This window comes from Dasypus novemcinctus, chromosome 28, assembly GCF_030445035.2.
Source record: "Dasypus novemcinctus isolate mDasNov1 chromosome 28, mDasNov1.1.hap2, whole genome shotgun sequence".
Lineage (NCBI taxonomy): Eukaryota > Metazoa > Chordata > Mammalia > Cingulata > Dasypodidae > Dasypus > Dasypus novemcinctus.
In genome coordinates this window covers 21,723,862-21,738,248 of record NC_080700.1, presented here as the reverse complement: position 1 = coordinate 21,738,248, position 14,387 = coordinate 21,723,862, and the positions used below count along the sequence as shown (strand labels likewise).

The 14,387-nt window shown below is 36.6% G+C and overlaps 1 protein-coding gene across 4 annotated transcripts in view; it reads right to left on the bottom strand.

The window, feature by feature from the left end:
- Positions 1–14,387, bottom strand: part of MAP3K4 (mitogen-activated protein kinase kinase kinase 4) — a 145,810-nt gene that overhangs the window by 96,621 nt on the left and 34,802 nt on the right. For all 4 annotated transcript variants that reach the window (XM_004449808.4, XM_004449805.4, XM_012520429.3 and 1 more), the window contains exon 2: positions 5,927–6,117. In XM_004449808.4, the coding sequence (XP_004449865.1) occupies positions 5,927–6,117 (191 nt within the window). The remainder of the gene's footprint in view (positions 1–5,926; positions 6,118–14,387) is intronic.

The following is a 14,387-nucleotide window of genomic DNA, read 5'->3' as shown; positions in this document are numbered from 1 at the left end:
CTTCTCCCAATCACCCAATCAAACACTGCTCTGGGCACTGTATGGAAGGCATCTCTCTCATCTTTACGAAATAAAGAGCTTATTGTACAGGTGTTCTTCTTGGTAACAAGGTTCTTTCTCTGATTTCTCATTTGTATCTTTACCATCACAACATATTATTGATAAAGGTTTACAGGAATGCAGCATTATAATTTCATCAAATAATCTCAATAAGAGTCATTTTCCAATTACACATATGTACCACAATTACAACCACCAATTTTCTCAAGATCAGAATTTTCAATTATAAAAAACAATAAACCCATGGTATTAGTAAAGTTACTCTGAGTCCAATGATGATATAAATATTCCAAGAATCATATCCATAAAGTCATTTCATAGCAACAGTTACCATCACTAAAGAAATGATATTCAATCTATAGGTCCCTCCACTGCCCTTTGGTGTCCTCGTATTTCTCCAGGGATACTTTTGATATGTTTGCATTTATGGGCAAGGGATTGGAGGGAGCAGAGATTGTATATCCAGACATTAGATTTCCAAGGCTTCACAATGAATGCACATAAAAAGTACTGTCCCAAGACAGTGATGACCCACACCTCCAGAAGCCCATGTCCTGTGCGGTCCCCTCCACGGTGAATCTGGACTAGTCCTGTGTAATCAAAGAATGCAGCAGAAATTATGCTGTGTGACTTCTAAGGCTAAGTCATAAGAAGTCTTGCCACTCCCACCCTTACCCATTAAATGCTGTTCTGAGGAAAGCCAGTTGCCATGCAATAAGTTCTACTACCTTGGAGCTGGCATGCTGTGGAAAAGCCCAGGCTAACTATGTGTAAGGTCACATGGACAGAAAAAATGCCAACCAGACCTCAGCTCTTGCCATCCCAGCCCGGGTGCCAGACACGTGAGTGAAGGAACCTTCCTAGAGGTTTTAGGCCCATCAGAGCCTGGAGGCTCCAGGCACAGTGCCACCGTCAAGCCAAGCCTTCCATCTGCAGCCAGAAGAGCCAACACAGCTAAGGGCGAAGGCATCATGGGCAGAGATGAGCTGTGTCCTGCCTGAATTCCTGACCTACAGCACGATAAAGAAGTTGGCCTTTAATATCACTAAGTTTGGGGGAGGTTAGTTGTAAACAGAAATAAATAACCAGAAAAATGTAAATTTTATTGGTGACTTTTAAAAAGACGAGCCCAACTTCGACTCTTTAATAGGTAACAAAATGATTCATAGCGCCTTTGCCTGTAGCAGTGAGAAAAAATAACGCACCAGTTCATATATCCCTGGAAAGCTTTTAAAATAAATCGAACCAATCTAATTAACTCTAAAAAGTTCTTCATAATACTGAGGGACCAATCTATTACTGTGAATCACATGCTAGTTCAAAACACTGGTCTCCCTGACTCAGCCTCCAGATCACAGCACAAATGTCATTTGTTCCAGAAGTATTTCCCACCCCAGGTCTTCTTAACACCCTCTCCTGTACGTTCCCACAGTGGCCTCTACTCTCCATCCCAGCTCTTGCCACATTATAATGTAACTGCCTGTTGATTTCTGTACTTCTTACTAGAGATGGGACTTGGTTTTATTCATCATCTAAAACAATACATGGCCTATGGAAGCACTCAGGAGAAAAAAATGATGAAGAAATAAGAAAGGAAAGGATGAAGGGAAGGAAAGAAGGAAGTGAAGACAGGAAGAAAAAGTGGGGAAGAGCGTAGAAGAAAGGAAAGAGAGAAAGCAGAAGGAAGAGAGGGCAGGAGAGAGAACACTTAACCAAAAAGCAACTAGTAGCAGCATATATTTTAAGAACAAAGAAAAAGAGCTGGGAAAAGCTACAAAAAAACTTATAATCCAAGCAGGACAGACTGGAGTTCCAACTCCAGTAGCTATGCAACTTTAATCTCAGCCTAATTCTAATTATATTGGGATTTAATCCAATATTAATAAGGATATATAAATGATATGATTATTTAATTTTGCTTTAGAAGTTAAGGCAAGAGGGAAGTGGATGTGGCTCAAGCAACTGAGACCCTACCTACCACATGAGAGGTCCCAAGTTCAGTTCCCGGTGCCTCCTTAAGAAGATGAGCTGATGCAAAGGGTTGGTGCAGCGAGCTGACGCAAGAAGATGATGCAAAAAGACACACAAGGAGGAAAGCATAATGGAAGACACAACAAAACAGGGAGTGGAGGTGGTTCAAGCAATCAAGCACCTCCCTTCTTGGTTCCCAGTGCCTCCTAAAAGGAAGATGAGCACACAACAGACACAGTGAATGCAAATAACAAAGGGGTGGGGAGAAATAAATACACAAAATAAATCCTTAAAAAAAAAAAGTTAATGCAAGAAAAAAATTAACATATGTTGGAAAAGAAATCTTTGGTTTATAATAATAAGGATGATAGCAAATATTTACTGAGCACATGTTCCTCACAATAACACTATGAGGCAGGTGATTTATTTTACAGATAAAGAAAATGAGGCTTGAGGTATGCATATATAGATGGTAGTAGATCCAGAATTAGAATCCAGGCAATCTGGCAAGTGAGTTTTTACTCTTGTTCACCTTACTATACAGTTATATTCTGAAAGTTAAGTTTTCAAGAACTGTTATACCATTACTACACAAATACCATATTACTGAATATTACATATTAAAATGCCCCACTTGCCCAACATGGGTGTGTTTCGTTTACATGTTTTCATTTATATTCTTCTTGATATTCATGAACAAGAATTTTGGCAAGAAATAATGCATCAGATGCCAAACTGTGAAACTACATTCTAATATATGCATGACAGGAGCATTTAAAACTAAAAAACACTGGTGTTCAGGTTCCTCACAGTTGTAATATGGATATTATAAAGGACTTAATCAGGTTATGATAACATTTAAAAGATAATTCCTTCCAGGTGTTAAGCACTCAATAAATGTTACTAATAAGTATGAGTTGCTGCTACAAATGATATAGCAATCATTTAAATTTAAATTCAGGTTATACAGGTTATCCTATGACATAAAGTTGATAAAACATTAAGTAAAAAAGAAGTAGGTTATAAAATAATAGAGTATGGCCACATAAATATATGTAAAGTTACATTCTAAGATGTTAAAAAAAAAAAGTTATTTCTGTGTACTGAGGTTATGGCTGCTTTTTATTTTCTTTTCATCTGTATTTTCTAAATGTCCTACAATAAACATATAATCATTTACAATAAGAAAAAAGAGCTAGCTATTAAGAATTCTAGTGTCCCAGGTGTACTATTAGATGGGTACAAGTCAAAATGTCCTTGAAACATTAGCTCCTTTACCTGAAAGTGGCAGAAACTGGAGTGAACGGTCTCTCAGATCCCTTCCAGCTTGAAAACGCTATAACTTTATGAAATCAACAACGAAAAGAAGTTAAGGAGGAAAATCTGCAATCCTTTTTCCTTCTAAGTCCCACAGAGCCCAGAAGGACAGAAAGAGCTCAACAAGTACCCAGTAACTAGCTGTCAGACTGACTGGTGAAGGTAGCACAGTCAACTCAAGTACTGCATCCAGATAAACTGAACCCTGGTGCCTATACTTCAACAAACTTCAAATTGCATGCCAGGAGAACTAGTTCCAAAGATAATCCTGCCACTATCTCGAAACATCTGGCCTAAAAGAAGTTGCTTTAAACCCTGGGCTTCAGGAGACTTGAATCTCTGGACTGTCCATGTGCCAGCTGCGCCCTGAGCCTCAGCAGAGTTGTAGCACCTACTCTCTAGTTCGTTGGACTTACCCAGGTCAGCGAACAGGGAGGTGAGGATGGACAATCACCACGCCGAGGAACCAAGATAGTCTAGAGCTGCGGGCACAAGAGTCCCATCCACCAGCCATGTGGGATCAAAGTCCCCTCTCAACTGAGAGGTGGAGTGGGCACCACCATTCCAGGGTCCTCAGGATGGAGGAATAAAACGTGGACTTACTGGTATTATACTATAGAATTATTGTGACTCTAGTAATGGGAGAAATATCACCACTGATGTGGAGACAGTGACCACTGGAGTTGCTGAAGGCAGGGAAAGGGAAAAAGACGTGTGATATGGGGGCATTTCTGGAACTCGGAGTTGTCCTGAATGATACTGCAGGGACAGATGCAAGATATTATATATCCTGCCATAACCCACTGAATGTACCGGGGCAGAGTGTAAACTGCAATGTAAACTATAATCCATGTGGTGCAGCAGTGCTCCAAAATGTATTCATCAAATGCAATGAATGTACCACACTGATGAAAGAAGTCGCGGATGTGGGAAAAGTGGGAGGTCTGGGGACCTCCTACATTTTTTAATATGACATTGTGTGATTTATGTATCTTTTAAAAATAAAAAACATATTAAAAAAACAAACAACCCTGGGCTTCAGTTTCTCAATCTATAAAATGGGGGAATTACACTGTCAACCCCTGTTCTAAAATATTATGAAAAACAAGTGAAGAAAAAACAGATGTACCATTCACATCTTCTCACTTTACCACTGCAAACAAATATTTACTAACCATCTAATACTGAATCAGTAGATGCTGCTTCACTGATAACTCTTTTAGATAAGAAACTTTCTATAAGCATTTGAGAACTTTCTTTGAGAAAGTGGATAAAGATTGAGTAAAGAAGACAAGTTTTAATGGAAAGCTATGAGTCCCAAAAGACAGGTCACAGGTTAACACACCCCTAAAAATTAAGTTAGTTTAAAAAAAAAAAATCAGGACTCTTTACTGCTTAGGAATTCCTACTTGGATATGATTTCATTGAAGAAAAAAAATACAATAAAATACATTTCTCTTGCTCTTCTTTCTTGAGGAAGGGATATGATTGAGATACAGTGAACATGACAACTTACAAACATGACAGACTAATATTCGAAAGAAATACAATATGTAGACAGAGGAAAGAAAGAACATTGACTACAGAAAGGGAGATATGGGAATGAGCTTAATGTCAATAGTGAGAATATATGATAGAAGGAAAATTCTCAGAAGAGATAAAGAATAAAATTCATATTTTGTGAGGTAATGGATGAATTCCAGGAAGTGATGGGCTCTTTCTTAGAAGACATGGTTTGCTATAATTAACAGTTAACAAGGAACCTCTAAAACCTTAAGGCCTCAGTGACCTGCGTTTCCATGGCCTGGTACAGGGTGCAATGAGGAAGCGGCTCAGCAGGATTCAGCTCATCCACCTTAGAAAAGGAAAGGTGTGAATTGCTAGGAGAAAGCAGTAAATAGCAGAGAAAATGTACGGCTTCTTGGAGCAGAATACTATCTGGGCTTTGGGATGGTTAAGGAGGAGCAAAGTTGAGAATGGGCTCCACCCATGGTCACGAGGAGTGGGATACCAACTAGTCACAGTGCTTACTGAGAAAACAGGGCCTAAAACTAAGGGCAGCATCACGGGTCGCTGGCTCTCAGAGAGGCTGGCTAGGGAACACTGGGGAAGAGAGCCTGTCTCTGCCTCTCCCCAAATTCCCAATACATCACTTCTAGCCAGAGTGACCCTAGAAATCCCAGTGTAAGAGTATAAAAGAATAAAAGAAGGTTATCTAACCCATACAACCAGGAGTCAATTTGGATGAGTATGAGTAATTTGAGAAACAGCTGGCCTCTTCCACATTCTAAAAGGAACACAAATTCCTCACATCACTGACTTCAGCAATTATTCAGGACAAATCTTTCTATCTCTAGAGAATTGTTTTCTTCTTTATTAACATTACTGCTAATGGTAATAATTCCAAAATAAAAAAATCAAATAAAATTTAACAGCAGCAGTAAAATCAAATTTAAAATGAAAGGAATTACATCATGGTAGAAAGGATCAACCAACCAATAATTACATATCATATAAAAATTATGTACCAAAAAGTGGTATGCACTCTCAGGTACATCTTTTTAAATAGACAACTCACCTTTCAGACTGGAGCGACTGGCAGGCCTCCCCACATTACTCCTCTGGTGTTTGGCTGACATACGCTTCATCTGTCGAGGTGTGCTGGGGGGAGAGGTGCCATAAAGTTTTTCAGTATTTGTTTCATCTAAAAAATCCTCTGGGTCAGATTCAGGAGTTTTGCAAGCTGTACCTCCCAACTTATACTCTTGCCTATGAAAGAAAATGAAAACAGGAAATATTCAGTAGCATACTAAGTAAATTAAAATTACTTATGGTTTTTTAAAAACTCTTTGTAAAACTTTTCTATGGCAGTGTCTCCTCCTCAGCACGGGACTCTTTCCCCTTTATTTTCACTTGTGGAAACTCACAAAGATAACGATTATTTTACTCAAAGGGAACAGTGACATCTGCTGCCCCGTCCATGACCCCAAGGACAGCCACATGGGAAGAACTGGTAGTGTTGTTTCTGTAGAACTGGTTCTAACTAAGTGAAGTTTAAAACTAAACACTTCTGGATTAAAGTGTTTTAAAAAAAAGCAAAAGACCTGAAGATACAAATCAAACAAAACTGAAAACATATTGTCCGCTAGTTACTGACAAGCTTAAGAGATGAATGAGCACGCACAGCCTTGCCTTGAACTTCAGGGCCTCAGTCTCTTCTCTTTTGGAGAAAGCACAGAGAGAACAGAGAGTGGAGGAATCTCTTCCTATGACCCATAAGGCAAAGCCTAATAGTACTGAAAAGGACGGGATGTCAGTTTTTCTATGTTCTCTGAAAAAATCCACAGTGCAGAGCTCAGGTGGAGGAGGGAGAGGAAAGGATGCTAAGGACGCTGCAAAAAGGAATTAGCTCCTCTTCTTCAAAACACTCTGGAAACCCTCCCTGCCAATTCTCTACCCACAGTCAACTACTCAAATAATGTTACTCCTTTGATCAACTTCAATTCTGGGAAAGCTAATAACATAAAGTTTAATGATACAAAACTGAGAAGAAATACAATTCCAAAACAGCAAACTATAATAGGAATCAATACTGAAATTCCTTCCAAATATGTATCATCATTCTATCTCCTTAATATTCTTTATAAAATACACTTCACACTTTCTAAACATAATTCCAAATTCTATTCAAGATAAAACCAGTTTTTTTCCTGGTAATATGTATCTTATATAAAAACTAAGCTATTTCATCATACAACTCAGCAACAAAAAGACAACCAATCCAATTGAAAATGGGCAAAAGACTTGAAAAGACAATTGTCCAAAGAAGAAACACAAATGGCAAAGAAATATATGAAAAAATGTTCAACTAGTAATTAGGGAAATACAAATCAAAACTACAATGAGATATCCTTTCACACCTAATAGATTAGCCACCACTAAAAAGTAAACTGTAAATGTTGGAGATGGTGTGGAGAGACATGAACACTTACTCACTGTTGGTGGGAATGTAGAACGGGACAGCCACTGTGGAGGACTGTTGGGCAGTTCCTAAGGAAGGTGAATAGACTTGCCATGGGACCCAGCAAGATCATTGCTAGGTATATAACCAGAAGAACAGAGAGCAGTGACATGAACAGACATCTCAGCACTGATGATCATAGCAGCGTTATTCATGTTAGCCAAAAGCTGAAAACCCAGGTGTCCACCAACCGATGAACGGATCAACAAATTGTGGTGTTACACATGATGGAATATTATGCAGCAGTAAGAAATGAAGTTGTGTAGGGTATGACAACATGGATGAACCTGAAGGACATTATGTTGAGTGGAATAAACCAGACGCAAAAGGACAAATACTGTATGTCTATGATATTATGAACTAAATATATTATGTAAACTCATGGAATTAATAATTAGAACATAGGTCACCAGGAAATAAAATGAGGGTAAAGAATGGAAAGCTGAGGGTTAATCTGTATAGAACCGGTTAAAAGATTGTTTATAATCTTTAGAAACGAATGGTGAGAGTACATCATGGTGTCTGTACCTAGCAGAGCTATTATATGGATGTGGCAGTGGTTGAAAAGGAAAGTCTAAGGTCATGTATATATTTCTAGAAGAAAAGCTAAAAATGTAAAATGGGACTGTGTAACAGTGAAACCTCATGTAATACAAATATGGATGATATTTGCATATGTAAGACTAGTTTTTACAAAATGTAAATACCAAATTAACTAGAGAGAAGGAAACAGAATAGCAGCAATGTACAGCAGGGGAAGCATAGAGAAAATGAGAGGTGATGAGTTTCGTTTGTTTGGTTTTGGCTTATTATTATTATTATTATTACTACTGGAATAATGAAAATACCCTAAAAATTACTGAAGTGATAAATGTACAACTATGTAACTATACCAAATACCAATGACTGTACACTTTGGGTGGGTTTATGTTTTATTAATATGTTATCAATGAAATTGATCTGTTAAAAATAGAATCTAAGCTATTTCCAAAAACATAAGGGAAAATGAAAAACCACCCTACCACTCTTGATCAAAAATACTTCAGAAATGTATGCACCATTATTACTGACTTAGACTAACAAAATTTCAGAAAGTAAATTATCTTTCAAAAATTAAAAATGCTGCAGAATTATATAAATTTACAATACTGAAATCTGTAAAGAATCCCATTAATGAGTCAAAACTGATATTCTATATCAAACAAGACTGCTATAGATAGCATGCCCCTCCACATATATGGCACATACTATATAAGACATGCAAGTTAAATGCCCCCAAAGCTAATAACTAAAATCAAACCATGAGCAAATTTAGAAATAATATTCATTTAGCCTAACTACATTTATTATTTAAGTTATCACAAAGTCATACAAATACTATAACTTAGAGATTAATGCAAAATTTCTTATATACATTGCTTCTATATATAGTAAATAAAAACAGTGGATTCAGCTGATTAAAGAACATGACTCTAAGTGGCCACGGTCACTTGTTTCCTTTCCATATGGCCTGCAGTCTTTTAGTGGTTAATATCACAGGCTTTGAAATGATTACTAAGCTTTGTTAGATGGACGGGTGTTCAAATCCTGGCTGCCTACTAGTTGTGTGGGCCAAACACAAATTATTTAAAATCCCAACACTGTGCATCTGCAAAATAAGGATAATACTTAAAACTCCATACTTACAAAATTAAATCCACCAGTGTATGCTTAACAAGAGTCAGAATACAGTCACCTAATGACTGACATTCCTTTATATATAACAAGCCTGTGAAGTCATCGTTCTCACTCACCATCCCACTGAGAGAGCCTGAGTATTACCTGCTGAGTATTAAAAGAGAATACTCTTTTCACCTGCTGAGTATTAAAAGAGAAGTCTGCTTTTGAGTTCAGCACAATATATAACTGGAAACTATTTCAACATTTTTAACATCTTTTAAATTCTTCCAAATTCAGTATTAGAATGTTTTGATTTCTTTTTAATTTGCTCACTAAGATACATAAAGGCAATGGTAAAGGACTGTTTTGTTTCTGTTTTTGTTTCCTCAATAGTGTACAGCAGTGTTTTTCTGCAATATTTTCAAATATCAGAATGATAATCACTAGGAAACTATTACACAAATGTTTAGTCAGTTAAATACACCCAGGCCAGACAGCAGGGAATACCAGGATAAACAGAAAAATATAATCAAGTATGAAATAACAAACCAAAACTCTTTCAGAATGTGCCCTTTGCAAAATGAAAAGAGTAATCTGAACTATGGAATCAGAAGCTCTAAGCCCAACATGCAGCCTTACTGATAAAGTACTTAATATTTGGAAGACTAATGAGAATTTGTAAGGTCTATTTTGTAAAATATTTCACGAAACGCAGCTGTGAATATTTTTAAGAAAGCAAAATAATAGAAATATAACAGCTATGCAAAATACTAAAATACCAAGCAGGCATATAAAGTAGTATGCTTTACTAATATCTAGACTACAGTAATGAGTGAACTAATGAATGCAAAGTGAAAGTAGCAGAGGATTTTTTTGAAGAGGGACTGGCAATGTCCAAACTTCAGTGATCCAAGGCTCCAAATGGCAAGTGTCCTGATTTGAGGACTGAGCCATGATCTAAGAAAACAGGGAGAGTTCGTGTTGTAAAACAAGGAAATATCCCTGTGTGAGCAATATATCATGGAAGTGAGCCCTGTGCTTTAGCACATAAAAAGAGTCTAAGAAAGGATCTGTTTTTAAAAATGTTAAATTTTTATGAAGAAGTTAATTTAGGGAAACAGAAAAAAGATATTTACTGGGCTGGACTGCCCTCTAAATGTGGAAAAAACTCTCCACACGGGACTGCACTTCCCAAATAAAAGGACTAAATCTCTTTATTAATTCTATGAAAGCTTAATATCTCGTTTGCAACTGTGACTCCAATGTAAAACAAAAAGTCATCTTAATCTTTATACTTTCACATGGATACAAAACCACCCACTGATGTCAGAGTATTTCCAAATTATTTAGTTATTATAACAGCAAATATTAAAGAATCACAATAAAGATGAATAGTGCCATAAACAACTCAGTAAACTGTAGGACAAGACTAAGGAGTGTTACTGGAATCCAAAACAAAAGAAAGGAGGCACCAAAAAAAAAAAAAATCTCTGATAAAATCTGGGCTGAAAATTTTCTAGATTTTCTAAATTTGAAGAAAAGGATAAGCCCATTTATCCAAGAACTCAATGAACCCCAAGCAGAAGAACCATATAGAAAACCACACTGATAAACACCATCATGAAATTATTGAAACCCACTGATGAAGAGAAAAATCTTAAGAGCAGTTAGAGAAAACTTAGTTTGGGAGATTTAGCTTAGAAGTAATATATAACAGTAAGAAAAAAAATCAAGTGCTCTGACAATTAGATAAGATACAATGGTGCCCAAAATAAAATAGCTCATCTTTTTCATTTAAAAAAATAATTTAAACATGGGAAAATTACAACTAACATAATGTACGGACAATAGTTAATTGTAGTATTTCTGCAAAAATGGCAAAGAAGATAAAATATCAATTCTAAGGGACAACAATAGAGGGTATTTTAGGGAGTAGGAAACTTTTCCTTTTGCAGTAATGAAAGGTTCTAAAATGGACTAAGGTGAGGACAGCACAGCTCTGTGATGAAAATGAGACAAACAGTGTGCACATTTTGAATGTGCTATACAAACATGGGGCTGTATAACACAAGGAATCCAGTGGTGGAAGATGAACTGTGGTTAACAGGACAAATATGAGAAAGTTCTCTCATGAATTATAACAAATGTATAATACTAACAGAGGGTGTTAATAATTGGGTGGGTTGAGGGAAACAAACCAAATGGAAGGGCTGTAGACAGCAGTAATGTTTTGATACTCTTTCATAGTTTGTAATCCCACCACCATAGCTGGTGGTCGGGTGCTGTATGGGAGCCCTGTATGACGACACACCTTTGTTTTGTAAGTTCACAACTTTATACATTTATTGTTTATACATGTTCATGTATAAAATAGTTCAATAAAAAGACTTCTATTAAAAAACTATCATAAAAATTTTGTATACAAAATCTAGAAAACAAATACTAGTGGTAAGTTCAAAAGAAGTTGCAAAAAAATTTTTTTTAATTAAAAAAAAGTTACAGTATTTCAATTAACTAACCAAAAGCATCTAAAACCTCCTCTAATAGCACATGTGAGATGAGGTAATGTGGTCAGTTGGCTGGCTCAGAATGTTTACATGGATACCAATTATTTTGGAGAAAGAAAGTACTACAAGGTCTACATCAACTGCCCTGAAACATTTGCCTTACTTGTGTTTAAAAACATATAAATGTGAAATGTCTTTCTGGAACTTTACTTCTCACAGTCACATATAACAATATTACACTCTTTTAACATAAAACCTTGGTAAAGTACTATTTACTGTACACTAGAATCTGGTCTAAGAAAAGCATGTCTTAAACTCAACTAAAGAGTTTGCTGTAGGGTTAAAATGAAAAATGTATGGTGGAAACAACAGAAGGCAAAAATTCAAGTAACTTGGGGTTTAATCGTTCTGCTCCGACAATTAGATAAGCTACAATGGTGCCTGAAATAAAGATTTGACAAATTCTAAAACATTTGTAGTTCTGGAAAAGCCCTCAAGATCTGACGTCATTAAAAGTTCTTTATATGTAATCTACATATCTTTTTTTAAAAATAAAAAAATATATTTAAAAAAGTTTTTTAGCCAAGTTCTTAAAAATAAAAGGATACTTTATTCACTTACACAGTACAGTACTCAGGTGAAATTCTCTTCACCACTAGCACCTCCCCTTAATATTCTCTTTAATATTCTCTATTCCATAATAATTAAAGGGAGACTTCTGCTATTGGGGGAGGAAAGAGAAGCAGAGGAGGGGGATTCTCTAGGTTTCTTTTTTTTTTGAGATACCAGGGATTGAATCTGGGACCTCATAGGTGGGAGGCTGGCACTCAACCGCTGAGCCACACTGGTTCCCCTGAGTTAGTTTTTTCGTTTGTTTGCTTGTTGTTTGTTCTTGTTGTTTCTCTTTAGGAGGCACCAGAACCAAACCCAGGGATCTGCCTGAGACACATCTGCTTCCCCTAGGCTTCTTCTTTTAAAAGAGCTGATACAGTCTGCCTGGCCTGCAATATAAATCAAAAAGACCTAAGGTAAGTTTGGGGGAGTGTGGTTCCCTTGTATTTGCAAGAATGTTAAGAGTAAGTTATCTTTATCATCAGTCTATAGTTAAACATTTATTTATAAGCTAACACTCAGGTGAATGGTCAAAACTCAAGTATATCCAACATTCATTATTTAACTTTTGCATTAATTCAGAGTGTAGGTTCTTTACAAACCTAATTAGTCTTGGTTATTTTTCAAGATAGACATTCAGACTTCTTTGTTTCTTAACTAAAATCCATCTTCTTACATTTTTTTCACAAAAGCAAATATTTTTAAAAATTATCTCTCATGGAAACAAATTGGAAATGAACAAGAAACAATCTCCACAACTAGAATCTAAGCCTATGAGACCAGGGGCTCCAAACCATTTCCCCAAGATCTAGTAGAGTCTGGGGAAGATCATGTGTTCAAAAACAATCTGTTCAAAACATGAATTTGTTTAATTAAATAACTTTGTTAATTCTGATCTATTCAAAATTTACTGATTTGTTAATTTTGATTCATTCCACTAAAATACAATCACAATTATTTTGACAAATAAAATTTTTAAAGAATGAAAGATTTTGATTTCTGACAAGTGCTGCTTAAGTCACAGATGCAATGTGGACTACCTAATAATACAACCACAATGTGTATGGTGTAAAGAATAATGGTTATGGAACCAAACTATGCCCCAACACTTACTAGTAAACATACAAGTTTTAACCAAATTATCATGTTTTCTTGCAAACACTTTGATTTAACAAAACCTTCTCATCCAGTGCCACTGGACTGGTGGTTGGGCAGTTAGTTTATATATCTATATATATTTATATATATACATACATATATTAAGAGCACCAGAACATAACAGTAAAAAAAAAAAAAAGAAAAAGAAACATACTGTGGTAGGTTCTTACTTTGGCAGCATTCAGTAAACAATGCCTGCTGGTATTCACATACTTGTACAAGCATCTCCCTTTGAATCTGGCGTGACTTTGTGGTCTGCTTTAACCAGAGGAATGCAGCAGAAGTAGAAGGAGCACTGGGCCAGCTGTGGGCCTAAGCCTTAAGAGGGCCAGCGCGGTGTTAGCCACCCATTTAAGACACCCGCCTGCCCTGAGACTGCATGGTCTCTGAAGTCCAATCTAGCCAGGTGGAGAGGCTGCAGAAGGGAGGACCTAGCTAGGCTCCCACCCAGCTGAGCTCCCACCTCACATCCAGGACCAACTTGCTAACCCCGTGAAGGAGGCCATTCTGGACCTTCTAGCTGTCCCTGAATCCCAACCAACACCACGAGAAAGAGAAGGAGCACTCCAGATCATGACAGACAATAAATGATTATTTTAATTTTAAGCCATTAAGCTGTGGCATGGTTTGTTATATTGTAATAGACAACTGCCACACAAACTTTAAACATTTTATTTTCACTTTACACCCACAAATGTACATTTACTAATCCCTCTTTTGATAAGAGGGCTACAGCATTGTCTTTTAGGATGGGTGCACTGATAGAAGTTGTATGGGAATGTAAAATGGTGCAGCCACTGTGGCAGTTCCTCAAAAAAGTTAAATATAGAATTACCATATGAGCTGGCAATAACACTCCTAGGTATACACCCAAAGAAAGTGAAAACAGGAACTCAAACAGATACTCGTACACCAATGTTTACAGCCTCATTAGTCACAATAGCTAAAAGCTGGAAAACAAATCAAGTGGTCCGTCAACAAACGAATGGATAAACAGAATGTGGTACACACACACAATGGAATTATTATTTAGCCAAAAGAAAGAATGTTCGAGACATGCTGCAACATGGATTAATCTCGAT